The 15,088-nt window shown below is 38.9% G+C and overlaps 1 protein-coding gene across 1 annotated transcript in view; it reads right to left on the reverse strand.

The window, feature by feature from the left end:
* CUBN (cubilin) overlaps nucleotides 1–15,088 on the reverse strand; it is a 324,592-nt gene that overhangs the window by 134,003 nt on the left and 175,501 nt on the right. Inside the window, 5 exon segments of the mRNA XM_020966874.2 lie at nucleotides 408–441; nucleotides 443–537; nucleotides 2,540–2,650; nucleotides 5,475–5,588; nucleotides 12,540–12,696. Of these exon segments, the coding sequence (XP_020822533.1) occupies nucleotides 408–441; nucleotides 443–537; nucleotides 2,540–2,650; nucleotides 5,475–5,588; nucleotides 12,540–12,696 (511 nt within the window).

A 15,088-nucleotide genomic window follows, 5' to 3' on the forward strand; every position in this document is an offset into this window, starting at 1 on the left:
GATATTTCATAACACACTTTCAGTGTAATAATAGGTATCATTCACACAGTGCCTCCATGCCAAGTGCTTACACATTATGATAGATAAGAGACAAATACTGCTTTGATTATTCGACAGACGAGGCAAATTACCAAATTACCAAAAGGCAAATTGGCCAAATTACTCAGTTCAACAGCAACAGAACTGGGATTAACATGCTTCCCATGTGTTCTACCCTTGGCATCCGATGTCTAATTCAGGTGGGTTTTATCCTCAATGGTCAGAAGATTTGTGGCAAAAAAAAAAAGTCATAGAAATATACTCTTTAAGAACAGACAATGAACAGTAGCCTGCTGCTTTGTTTCTGAAATAAAATAAACTGGAGCCCATTTCTGGTTTGTAAATAAAGTTGTTGGGAAATGTCTTACCTGATGAAGATGCCGTGTAAGTAGCACGAAAACCCCACAAAATTGATGATGGCATTAGAGATGAACTTCACAGTCAGGGAATTGCTGAAAGAGGTAACTGGTAGAGGCATGTTTCTGCCGCAGTATCGGCCTAAGTAACACGATGACAAGGAGAATGAAGCATGATGGCAGAGAGGGCTGTAGATCGAATGAATGTCATTATTCCTGCAATCTTTCCTCACCTTGTCACTAGATTAAGTTCTCCTAGAGAGGTGTGTAGACTGGTATTGTTTATATGGACTTTAGGACAGGCTTGGGAATAGCTAACAATGTGCAGAAGCAACTTGTGGAAGGCGACTTAGTGAATTAGTATCCTGATAGTGAGGATTCCCAAAGTGAATTAACAACCATAAATCCTACTAGGTAAGGAGGGTCAAAAAGGAATCAGAAACATGTACGGGGAAGGTGGAGGATAGGAGAAAACACAGGCAAAGTATTTCTAAACCCATATAAACATGAGCAGCATAATAATAGAGAATATTGTCTTTAAGGTGAGATTCCAGAGTCTGCCTCATTTGACTCACTCATTTGAGACACAATTGGTGGGACAGAGAATGTCCTTGCGGAGTTTCCTGGGCCAGATTTGGGGAGGCAGGGGTGGTCAGAACCTTAGAAGACTGAAACAGAATTCTTAAATAAATTGAAAACTGGAATTCAGTGGAACAATCAAATTATCCGGAACAGTTTGCAAGAATTGGCAGAAGATTAGGGCCCACAATAAAGAATGGAGGGACCTTGAGCCTGGGGTGAAGCATTTCATCCCACACAAGCATGCTTCTGACCTGCCGAAATAGGCCGATGCCAGTCACTTAGAGAGGCCACTAATGAGTTATTAATAATAATAGCGGGTATGACGCTTAAAGGCTGGCAAAAACACTTAATAAATATTATCTCATTTGATGCTTACAACAACCCTGTAGGTATTTCCTCAGTTATTATGAATTATCTACTACATAAGGTAGATGCTATCAAAATTCCCATTTTACAGATGAACTGAGGTCGAGAGAAAAATGAAATGACTTGCCCAAGGCCACACAGCTAGTAAATGTGACTTGAATACAAATCTTCCTGATTCCAAGACCAGTACTCCATCCACTGAGCCACCTAGCTGCTCCCTTTTTGTGGTGGTGGTTGTACACCATGACAGAAGTGTCAAGTTTGACTGCAGAGCTAAACTCTAGGGAAACATCATAGGAGCTGGGAAGGAAAACATCAGAGCCAAGGTAACAACCATCCTCAAGAATAAGAGAATCTCTAATGCAGAGGATGGCACACAGTGGTTTCCATGTCCTTTTAAGAACAGAGCCAGAAGAAATACACTTAAGTATCAATATAATAGCTAGAGGAGAGATTTCTAACCAGAATCCACTAAAACTGGAAAAGCCATTTTTCCTATTGCTAAGATGCTTACTATCTTCTCTTTTTGTGCATTTTAAAAACACAACACAAAGACTATATGCAAAGACAGCTAAATAATCCTTGTTTCTAGAACAGCCTCCAGGCTTTTAATTATCCTGTCTAAACTGTTACTTTATCTGTTATCTATCCAACTCAAGGCTACAGGTTCCCCATCCCTGATTCTATCCTAATCTATCTATCCTAATTATCTTAACTATTCAGATCTTGGTAAGCCCCATAGAAATCTTCTCCAGCAAATTCTGCCTTGACACTGCAAATGGGAAATCCTATCCATTTTTGAACAATTCTGGGTTGTTGTTGTTTTTTTTAAACACGTTTTGCAGACCTCCAAGTTTTTTGTTTGTTTGTTTTAAAACTGGGTTGCTTGTTCTTTATATCTAAGGTGAAGGATTCTGGAAATGCAATGACTATAAATCACTATCACCTTGAAAAACAAACAGATGGAGCAGCTAGGTGATGCAGTAGATAGATTGGCCCTGGAGTCAGGAGGACCTGAGTTCAAATGCGGCCTCAGACACTTGACACTTACTATCTGTGTGACCCTGGGCAAGTCACTTGACCCCATTGCCTAGCAAAAAACAAACAAACAAAAAGTATAAAGAAAAGAAAAACAAACAGATAATTTTCCCAATTACAGCATAAAGTTAAATAAAGGCAAAGGATGCATTCATTACCTTGGAGAGGGGCATCATAATCGTTTCCATCCAAAATTTCTACAAAGTCCCATGAACAGTTGGAGCTGGACTCGAGTTCAAAATGAGTAAACGAGAGGGTGATGTGATTGACTGTAACAGAGAAGAGGACAAAGTTAAAAGCATCATTAATCCTATCGGGAACAAGAGGTCTCTAAGCACTGTGTCCAGAGCAGCGGTTGGGTGACCCTGTTTTATGATAAAGTGGCACACGCCAGAAAGATGGAACAGAATAATTCTCTTTCAGTGGGGATTCCATATCAGGTGCTCTTCAGAGCACAGGTAGGACCCATTATCTCCTCATGTGAATTAAGCCTTTCCAGGGACAAATCTCATGAGGTGGGCCTGTCCACAAAGGGTTGAGAAAAAGGGAGGAGGTGAAGGGAAGGTACAGCAGTAAATGGACCTTCAGAATTTGGGTCCTCCTGAAACGGGGAGGGCTGGGGACTATTAGTACATTTGTAGGCCCACTGGAAGATTCTGTTGGATTAGGGGTGGGGGCACTTTTACTCTCAAGGCCTCCCTTTCTGGCACCGTATCCCCTCACAGTGCTTGTGTGCCAACAGGTTTCTCCTTGGAAGAATACCCTGAGCTGCTACCAAAGGGTCTAGGGGTGGTCAGTCACTCAGTAAAAGGGAGACAGGAGGGAACTGTCAGGGACAAAGCCTCAAGGAGGGCTCTGGGGCCAAATTTCAGCTCTATGCTCACTACACTCAGACTGAGCATTTTTTTTTCCACAGGCAATGGCTGGCTGTTTTTCCAGCAGGTATCCTGGTTAAGAATAGAAGGTCTTTCCTTATATTCCGATTCTGTGTACTTAAAAGAAAGCATAATACCCTTCCTGTACTGGCACACAGTGAACCACAGAGTTTTACTTGACTCATAAAGAGAACAACCAGAGCCTGAAGGTTCAGAGCTTAATAAAGGGAGCTCTGAATCCCTCCCAGGACTCCATGTGCTTGCGTACACTTTTCTTTTGTTGTTTTTTTTCAGGGGCCCTAATTCAGAGTGAGCTCTTCCACCCACTTCCTTTTCTGGCTGTGCCCACAGCTAGGGTCAGGGAGGTCCTTAATCTAAATAGTTTGTAACTCACTGGAAAATAAATAACAGGCTGAAAAGACCAATGCTGGAGGCCCTGGGCCTCCTTTATCTGAGTTTCTGACTCTGGCAGGGGATTCTCTGCAGCTCCACCTATCTGAGCACTGATTGGCTGAAGATTACATCACTTGCTTCCAGTTTACCCATGTCAATCAAGCTTCCTACAGAACTGTTAACCCTAAATCCGCAACTGTAACAAGGAACTGACATGAAAAGAGCCTGGACCTGGGTGTATGAAACACTAGATTTTTAATTAGCTGATTTGGATTTAAGTTTTTCACTAGGCACACTCACTGGTTAACTGCTCCATCTCACCTCGACTGTTTGGAAAGGCAATTGGCAGGCAGATATAAGCTGGACACAGTAAACAGACTTTGGGTTAAAGGGATATTTCATAGCTGAGCATAGCCAATAGAAGGTAGGCAGAGGGGTGCTCTGTGCCACACATGATGAAGCTCAAAACAGCTTAGCAATAAATATGGTGCCCAGATGGTATGGGCCCTCTTGAGAAGACAGCAAGAAACTATATGGAAGTGAGTTTCACAATTGTTCTAATGCAAATGAATGCCGATGTCAACGTCTAGGCCTGACTTCTGAAAAACTAGCCCTAGAAACACAGGCAGTACCTCTTCCCTTCTTGGACAAATGGTCAGTTTCTATGCTACAAACACAGTAACTCTGTGACCCATTCCATCATTGGAAACCTTATTCTCTTTATGAAAAAGCCCAAAGTTTATTCCTATATAACTAGTCCTCTACAACTAGTTCTCTATATTATAACTAGTCCTAGGACTTTTGAAATATCTCTACTCCTCATTACTCTTCGCTAGATCATCGTCCATCTCTTGTCCTCTTGGTCTGGGTATTCCTAAGAGCTACAGCCTGAACTCCTTTCTCTCTCAGAGATCTCACGAGTTCAAGTACCATTTCCATGAAAAATGCCTCCCAGATCTCTCTGTGTAGCACTAATATACGTCCTGAATTCCAATCACATACTGCCAGATTATAGTTCTTCCTAGATACCTTACTGACATCTCAAACTCAACATGTCCAAAATGGAATTCTTTGTCTTCTCCCCTCAAACCCACTCCATCGAGGGCACCAACATCTAAATGCTCTTCCTTCTCATCTCCCATCTTGGAATCCCTGGCTGTTTTCGAGGCTCAGCTCAAAGGTCACCTCTTTCAAGAGGCCCTTACTGATCCCCAGTTGTCATGAGGTCACTGAATTTGTTAGTACATACCCTATGTTTATTTGTGGCAATGCTGTCTCACCTTGGTAGAATATAAGCTCCTTGAGGGCAGGAATGGTCTTCTTTTTGTCTTTGTAACCCTAACATCTAGCACATAGGTTGTTAATAAGTGTCTGTTAAATTGAATTAAAGATCTGCAGACCTAGAGTAGTACGTTCTCATTCTATATGTCCATAATTTTCTAGATATCTTTATCTTTGTTCTACAGTTATTTATTGAGTGTCTACCACATGCCGGGGTGTGTTCTTGGCATGCCTGTCTAATGTTTTCTGTCAGATAATCTGCTGCTCTGACCTCTGGTCTCCTATATCTGATGCCATGGCAAAGTTGCAAGTTTTTCCTTTGTCTCTATGTGTGTGTATGCACACATGCATACACACACACACACACACACACACTCCTCCCAGACAGATTAGACCATTTTTGTTCTCTGCCTCATCAGGATGCAGGACTTCCTAAAGAAGCAGAGGAGGGATTTCTTATTGTTAGTACAAAGGAGATAAGGATATTAGTCATCCAGCTAACTTTCCCACAGACATGTTTTTGTACGATTTTTTTTTAACTTACATGGAGGTTGAGCTTGAATTATCCAGCTGCAGTTCTGGTTATTTTGGTATTTGGCCGGGAACAAAGGAGAGAAAATAGTACCAACAGAATCGGTGACTATGAAGCTTCCACAGGCTGAGAACAAAACATGCACATTTTGATATATTAATATTATATATATATATATATGTATTTTTTTACCTATAGATAGGTTATAGATAGAAAGACAGAGACAGAAAGTATAGAAAGATAGGACAGACAGAAAGAATAAATAGAAAAGCAGAAAGAATGGACAGATAGATAGACAGACAGACACACACACATGATAGACAGTTGCTACTGACTGTATCGAAATCCCAGGGGCTGAGTGCTTTCGTAAATGGAAACATGTAGAGATTGTCCTGACTTCTAAGTATTTGCCAAAGGCCCTGTCAGCAAAGATAGTCTTCTTTACAGCTGCACATTAGCCCAAGGGAAATAGGAAAGATAATTGGCATTTGTAATAGTATTCCTAAATACAGGAAGTAGGGAAGTGGAGCAGAGTTATGGATTTGGAGGTGATCAATTGGCTGCATAATTTCCACAAAGGTTGGCCTTGGCTGCCTAACTCTACCCAATACAAAAAACACTGCTAGAAAGGGATTCATTTTTGCATAAGCTATTCCGTTAGGAAGAGGAGACCACGCACATAAGTCCAGTTTCTCCCCTGACCTCCACTTATGCATCTCTGCGCACTGAACATTTCAAACTGGATATCTCAGAGACATCTTAAATTCAATATGTCCCAAACTGAATTCATTATCTTCCATCCGTCCTAAACAACAATAGCAACTCTTTTCCTCTTCTAGGCTTCCCTCTTTCTCTCAAAGGCACCACCATCCTTTCAGCCTCCCACGTTCATGACCTTGGCATTATCGTGCATTCTCCACTCTCCCTCACTCCATCTACTCAATCAGTTGCTTTCACCGTTCTCCCATCTGACACCATCCCTACACTCACGCAGCTACCTTAGTTCTGGCCTTTATCACTTCTTGATTTATTATTTCTAGATTATTTGAACAGCTTCCTAATTAGTCTTTCTGCCTCAAGTTTCTCCCCATACCATCCTGCATACTGCTGCCAAAGTAATTTTCCTAAACCCAGATTTGACCATGCGATTGTCCTACTCAATCAATTCCAGTGGTCTCCTATTGCCTTTAGGGTAATATAGGAACTTCTGTATTTAGCTTTTAAAGCGCTATACAATATTGGCCCCAAACTATCTTCCTAGCTTCACTGAATATTCGTCTCTCTGTTCTCACACAAGACATCCCATCTCCTGTTCTTATCTATTTGCACTAGCCATGCCCCATACTGGGAATACAATCCCTCCTTACCTCTCTTCATTCTTAAGCCCCTATCTTCTGCAGGAAGATGTTCATGGTCCTCTCAACTGCCAGCAACCTCCTTCCTCAAATACCCTGTATTTAACTACTTTGTACATTTGTACTTACTTTATTCTTAGGCTGTACGTACACACGTGCGCACACACACTCACATGTTTTCTCCCATTAGAATGAACATTCTTTGTAAGTAGTAAACATTTCTTTTTTTGTCCCTATCTTCCTAGTACCCAGCATAGTGCCTGTAACATAGTAGGTGTTCAATAAAAAACTTGATAGATTTCTTTTCTTTCATTGCTTCTTTTCTTTTCCCCTTGCCCAGACGAGATCATGGGCTCTTACCTTTCCTTTTTTTCTTTCTCTTAACTCCCCCATTCAGTAAGCATTCTCCTTACTATACAATGTATTCCTTTTACCTGTAACTACTATGTGTGCATATATAAATGCATTCATTAACTTTCTACTCAATAGATAAATTACCTAAGCAAATGAACAAGTATTTCTCAAAGAAGGATTGCAAAGTAATAATTCTATCTGGGCAGATTAGTGGTACAGTGGATAGAGTGCTGGGCCTGGAGTCAGGAAGACTCATCTTCTGTGTTCAAATCTGGCCTCAAACACTTACTAGCTGTGTGACTCTGGGCAAGTCACTTAACCCCATTTGCCTCAGTTTCCTCATCTGTAAAATGAGCTGGAGAAGAAAATGACAAACCAGTCCAGTATCTTTGCCAAGAAAACCCCAAATGGAGTCAAGAAGAATCAGACATGCATGAAACAACTGAACAAGAATAATAACTCTATAACAGAATCGTCCAATTTACAAATAATAAGAGAAATGTAAATCAAAACAAATCTGAAATTTCATCCCATGTCCTGCAAATTGGCAAAAGTAACAAAAGATGAGATTAGTCAGTGTCGAAGGGGGTGTAGAAAAATAGGCACACTGGTACATTGCTGCGGAGCCAGGAATCAGTACAACCATTCTGGAAAGTGATTTGGAATCATGCAAATAATGTGACTAAAATGTCCATACTCTTTGACCAACAGATTCCATTACTGGACTTACATGCCAAAAAGGGCATTGAAAATAAGAAAGGTCCTCTCTCTCTCTCTCTCTCTCTCTCTCTCTCTGTATGTGTATATATATATACATATATATACATATATATACATACATATATACATATATACAGATGTGTATATATATATACACACACACATATATATATACACACACAGACATCTATATATATATATATAAATAAATACTTATAGCACTACTTTTTGTGATAGTAAAGAACTGGAAACAAAGTAGATGCCCATTGAACAAAGCATGGTTAAAAACAAAGTGTGGTACATTAATAGAATAGAATATTACTATGCTATAAGACATGATAAATGCTATGACAAAATGGAAATGTCAGTATGAACTAATGCAGAATGAAGTAGGCAGGTCAAGAAAATAATATATACAATGATTACAAAATGTAAATGAAAAGAACAAAAAAGTCAAAAGTGAATTTTGCAAATTATAAAGAATGATTATAAGTCCAAAGAAGAAATATGAGAAGATTCCATCCTATCCTTGAGGACAGGGACTGCTTTTTTTTTTCTTATTTGCATCCCTAGCACTTAGCACAGTTTTTGCACATAGTAGGTACTTAATGTTTACTGAATTGAAAAGCTTTTCAAGTGCTGGGGATACAAATAAGAAAAAGAAAACCAGTCCCTGTCCTCAAGGAACTTACAATCAAATGGGGAAAGACAACACATGAACATATTCTGGAAAGCAGTGAAGGGGAATAGGTACATTGCACATATTTTCAGACCCTTTATGCATTGATCAATTACGCTGATTTTCAATTTTTTTCCTTTTTTCTTTTTTTTTTGTCTTTAAAAAATACTATTTGTTATATGGGGTGGCTGTTTGGGAGGAGGAAGAGGAAGGGTATTGTGGTGAAGTAAAAAAAAACAAAAACAAAAAGACAATAAAAACTTATTTCAAAACAGAAGATATTCAACCATAAATAAAGCTATCTATAATATGTGTGTGTATGTATATATACACACACATATATATATATGTATATATATATGTTGTATATATTGTATATGTACTTGTTATCTCTACCATTAGACTGTGATTTCATTTGAAGTAAGTGAATGTTTCATTCTTTGTACTTATATCCCCAGTACCTTGTATAGTGTCTGGCATATAGCTGACATTTAATAAATACCTGTTGAATGACTGATTGATTCCCTTTTTTCCCCCCTCTTAAAACCAAGGGAGCAGAACCAATCTACTCCAAATTCTATTTGTTTTATTTTGTTTCTTAAATGTTCTTTGAACACCTTGTATTTCTGAAGGAAAGCTTTTTTCTTCACCCATCAGAATATTAGCACATCATCTTTTAACTCCTTTACTTAAAGCTCAAATAAAATTTTTTCTAGGTTTCTCTTGCCTGGATTTTGCATTTCAAAGTTTTTACTCAACTTTGGTCTAGTCTAGTCCATTAAAGGTTCGTTTTCCCCCTGTAGGATTACATTCAGCTTTTTGAAATAAGTTATTCTTGGTTGTAAGCTTATATCTTTTTTTTCCCCCATTTAGAATAAAGTATTCCAAGATCTTCTCATTTATAGTAGAGGTTACCAGGCTCCGCGTGAGCCTAACTGTGGTTTCTTGGTATTTAAAGTCCTTTCTGTCTGCTTGCAGTAATTCTTCTTTGATGTAAGAGCTCTGGGTTTGGGCTGTAACATTCCTGGGACCTTTCCTTTCAGGGTTTCTTTTGGGAGATTATGGCTGTATTCTTTCTATTCTTACTTTGCCCTCTAGTTCTAATAGACCTGGGAGGTTTTAATTTATGATTTCTTGAAATACAGTATCCAGGTTTATTTCTTATCATGCTTTTCAAGGAGTCTGATGATTCTCCAATTATCTCTCCTTGACCTGATTTCAATGTAAGTCATTTTTGATAGCAGATACTTTATATTTTCCTCCATTTTTTTTCATTTTAAAAATTTTGTTCCAATATTTCTTATTGTTTCATGAAGTCACTGATTTCTGCTTGGTCTATTCTAGTTTTCAAGGAGTCTGCTGCTTGAGTGTACTTTCTTTTCTAAGTTATTTATCAATCTCCTCTCTTTCCACCAGAGCATTTACTTTTTTTTTTAAGCCCTCACTATTCCAGTGAAGTCTGACTCGCTCAATGAAGTCTGAGTGCTCCTTTGCCTCTGGGACATCCTCTCCTCAGAATGCTTCCTTGCCCCACTGAAGAATTCCTCTCAGCACCTCCATTCTGAGGAAGGGTCCAAGCCCACCATCCTTCCTTCCTCTCCTCATGGCACTTTTGATGCTATACCTTCACCATGCTTTAGCCACTTTCTCAGCATTCCCCATTGGATACCTTGTCTTCCACCATTATATGTAAACTGTAGGGCAGAGACTCTCTTTTTGCTTGTATTTGTATCTCCAGCACTTAGCACTATACCTGGAACATAGTAAGTTTTGAATAAACGCTGCTGGCTGACTTTCTATTGCTTCATTTCTTTAAGTTATTCATTTAGCCCTTGTGGAAAATTTATTTCCTCCTTTGGTTTTCTGCTTGCAGCTGTTGTGTGGTTAATTCTCTTCATCTAGATTGGGTTTAGGAGGGTTTCTGGATTTATAATGATTCTTTACTGAGGTTGTAGTATTGCTTATATCTCAAGCCTTAGTTCCTGTACTGGGACTTCTTGCCAGGGCCAGGCTTCCTCCCCTGCTAATGCTTTGGGTTGGAATAGTTGGCCCAGCTTGGTCTCTCTCTGGCTCACCTGGGTTCCTTAGTTGATCTTCACCTTCCAGGATGTGTCTATGTTAGGACCAATAGCGATGTCAGCTCCGCTCACCCCTGATCTTTGAGCTTCATAGCACCGTACCCTCAGGAATGTCTATGGCATTGGAGTGTAGACTTCTATGGGCTTCTGAGTCTCTAAGCCTGAGGTGTTCCATTCTGAGTGCTCCCACCCCTGGAGCAGTCATTCCTGATCCAAGTTACTTCCAAGGTCCACACTGTCAATTTCAAACTACCCTGTGACCTTTTTTGTGGAAGCTTTTAACTCTTGATGCCTCCAGATACGGGACCTCAGAAGCCACAGGTGTCTCTAGTCTATTTATGCCAGAATGGCCAGATTAAAGAGATTAACAGGGAGTGATGTCAACTTCCAAATTCTCAGGAAACAAGGGAAATTAATGAGGAAAACTACCCGTATTTTACAAAACCACTAAAATTTGTATTGGACTAAATTTCTCTTTTAATTTACACTTAAGTTTCTTTTTTAATTAATCAGTTTTCTAAATAGTAAGAAGTTGTGTAATTAGAGACATTTCATATTCTTTTTCATCAAAATTCTCCTTTGATGCCTCACTGTGCCATAAAGGTGACCTTGGTTTCTTGAAGGTTCTGCCAGGGGACCACAAGTTCTGTCAGGCCATAGGAGAGGCTAAGAACAGAGCCAGATGACTGACTGTTTGCCTTGTATGTGAGGACCAGCCCAGCTATGTTTGGGTAGGTTTATCGCTAGGTTATTGCCCAAGGCATGACGGATTTTTTCCAGATATGACAACCCCTGAAGACAATCTTCTTAGATTTGTGTTGGTGGTAAGAGTACCCACATTGACAAAATCAGAGACCTTTAACATACTGAGGAAAGCACTGACTTATTTCTTACATGAAAAATTACCTTTCAATGCCATTCTAAAATCACATCTGAGCTGTTACAAAGGATTTATCAGCCCATAAGATAAATATAAAGATTATGATTAGAAAGTTCTGCTTGATCTATCTAACATACCTTATCCAGTAAGGATGTAGCTCACAGTAGAAAGTAGAAGCCTCCACATGAAAGAAGTATGTTATCAGTATTAATAGGTCTTTTCCTCACCAGTTTTTAATGGTTTTATAGAAGTAACAAATCAAATGATTTTTAAACAAACAGGGTAAGGTGTTAAGCACTCAAATAACAGCATCTTGCTCTCAATAAGCAAAGAAATACAAGAAAGAAAATAAGGGAATATTATGTTATAAAAATCAAAGAAGATAATATATGTAAGGCATTTCACAAACCTTAAAGCACTATAAAATGTCAGCTATTATTATTAATACAATTACATAATATATTATGCAATTATATAAAATAGAATTAACCTTCAGTCATAAACAAAGACAAAAAAAAAAAGACAAAAAGGGAATGATAACAAGAATAAGAGAAAAGGAATCATTCTCATAGGATCACGGATTTAAAACTGAAAGAGACCTTAAAGGTCAGACAATCCAATCCCCTTATTTTACAGATTAGAAAATTTAATCCCAATTATGATAATTGAGTAGCTTGCTCAAGGTCACAGAGGTCATATGCAGCAGAGCTGAGTTTTGAACCCAGATTCTCTGCCTCCAAATCTTTCCACTGTGAAATGCTGCCTCAGCCTGCAGAGAGAGAATTTTGAGGAGGATCCCTCAGTAAGCAACTAAGAATTACTCTGCTTTTGTACTCCTATGAAATTTAATTAATATAACCCAAATGAATTAGTTATGATTTCCTTGCTCATCAACAATTTTCTTTGGATCATCCTGACTTCAGGTGAGCAGCAAGAGTGATTCCTAGGAGAAGGGAAGCCTGTAAGTACAAACAACCAAGGGGGACATCAGGATATCCACGGAGGACTCACCTTCTGTGAAGTGAGCCCGGAAACCTCTGTTCTGGCTGGTGCCGGCAGACTGAAATCTCACAAAGAGAGTATTTCTTGAAGAGATGATGCGGACAGGTCGCTGTCTTCCACAAAGGTTGGCAAGGAGCGGAGATGCTGCATCTGAACCATCGTGGACCTTCACAAAAGTGAAATGGGCAGGAAAGATGGTTGGAAGTGTAGATTCAACAATGTAAACAAATACTCCAATGTAAGGCCCACCAACAGTAGACCATGAACAATATCAAGGAGATTGTTCCCACAATTAAGGAAGTCAGCGCAGCTGATCTCAATGGGCAGCAAGTTGCAGTATACCTAATGAGGGAACTGGATCCTCTTCATTTGGGAAGCTATCTATGGAAGCTGACAAACACAGAGACAGTCAGAAACTGAGCTGGCACTTTTATAGGTTGGTCCATTATTCTTTAATTGCAGAAATAATTGTCTTGTAAGGAGGGGGAATGTGAGTCAGGGGACACCCCTTCATGGCACAGTAGCACCTCTACAGGACCAGTGTTTCAGAGGGGTTTTCTCTGTGTACCTCTGAGAAAGCCTTGTGTACCAACCAGACTGTGCTGTGAGCAGCCTAGGGTACTAAATGAAGTGTGAACATCAAAGTTTCGGGGAAATGATGTCTCTGAGTCATGGGGTCAGCTATGCTCCTTAAAACATCTACTGAGCCCTTCCCTGTGCTAAAGGTTGAAGGACCCTGATACAGATGATAGACTTTGGTGAGCTAAAGAAGCTTCAGTTTCCTCATCTGTAAAATAAGGGCACTGGATCAGATTATGTAGCTGGTCCATTCTAGTTCTCAGACCTATGAAGATAGGGTTAAAGAAATAAATTTAAAAAAAAAAAATATATATATATATACACACACATATATAAAAACGTATGTGTTATATAAAATACATACATATAAATACATATAAATATACAAAAAGTATATATAAATATATAAAACATATATGTGATAAAACATATTTTATATATATATATATATATCTTTCTTAGCATTTATCACAACTTACTATTCTTGTCATATTGCCCCATTAATCTGTGATTACCAAAAGGGCTGGTGTAATTTTCTGAAGTTACTTCTAGGAGCTTACTGCTAAAACTATTGCAGCTTCTGTCAATGTTATCACCTTTGTCAATACCTCTGCTTCTTCTAATCTGTTAATATGATGCACATAGTAGATACTGACTGGATGGATTGGATGGATGGATGGATGGATGGATGGATGGATGGATGGATGGATGGATGGATGGATGAACGGAGAAGGATCCTTACTTGGAACCATACTTTTTCTGGATGCCCATCTGGATCTTTCTTCCATCTTTTCTCTCTTCACAATATATTGAACAAAAGAGAAGTGAAGTGGTAGAAAGAAAGCTACAATTTGCAGAGGATATCAGGGATGTGAAGATTAGTGTCTGAGTAGGAGTTTTATTGCATTGTCACTTTCTACCTTGTATTATAATTATATTATATTTGTTATATAATTATTATTTGTTATTTACATTATATACTAATTATATTATATATTAATGTTATATTAATTATATATACTGTGCTATAATTGGACATATCCTATTTTCCCACTAGACTATATGTTCCATAAGGACAACAACTATTTCTTATTCATCTTTATATCCTCCACAGCACTTAGTGTAATGCTATTCCACATTAGATACTCAGAATATATTTGTTGGATTAGACTGAATGAATGGATAAGTGAATAAGGGACTGACTGGTAGATCTCCCAGACTATTCTTATGATCTTGTCTAATTTAAGATCACTCTTTTCTTGCACTATATTTTAACAAAAGCATATGTAATCCAAAGGACAGCGAGCTGCTTGATTTTGGATGCTAGTTTCACAACTTATTCATTTAAATAATACATGTAAGAAACTCAACAGGGCAAATGCAACTAAATGTCTAAAACCCTGGGTCTAAATCACAACTTTGAAATCGTAATCCACTTGCCTATATACAAAGTAAGCTGCCACATATACTTCTTTTTGGAGGAAGGGATTACTTTGTGTAAAAGTCCCTCAATATTTAGTTATAAGTATCATCAAGGATGGTTCTCTCCAGCACATATATGACAATGGACCTCATTTGATTCATACTGCAATACTCCTAAGAATGTGATGTCATTGATTTGGACATTCCCCACAATGACACAGATCACAATGCATCCTATGGGCTCTGGTCCATTTCCTCCCCTAAGTTCATCACAGGGCTGCACCCAGTTTGCTGGAGGCCTTCTTTGAGTTCTCCTGAACACAGCAGAAATACCAGTGGAGAACATGACCTGCCCTTTGGTTATCTCTAACTCTATGTGACTAGCCTATTGACTTTTTCAATAACACATTTCTTTGATGACATCCAGATTTGTCATGGGGCAGCCGGGTAACACAGTGGATAAAGTGCTGGGCTCTTCTTTGTAAGTTCAAATCTGGCCTCAGACGCTTTCAGCCATGTGACCCTGGGCAAGTCACTTAACCCTGTCTGCCTCAGTT

This window comes from Phascolarctos cinereus, unplaced genomic scaffold (genome assembly GCF_003287225.1).
Source record: "Phascolarctos cinereus isolate Bilbo 61053 unplaced genomic scaffold, phaCin_HiC Scaffold_1;HRSCAF=81, whole genome shotgun sequence".
Taxonomy (NCBI): Eukaryota; Metazoa; Chordata; class Mammalia; order Diprotodontia; family Phascolarctidae; genus Phascolarctos; species Phascolarctos cinereus.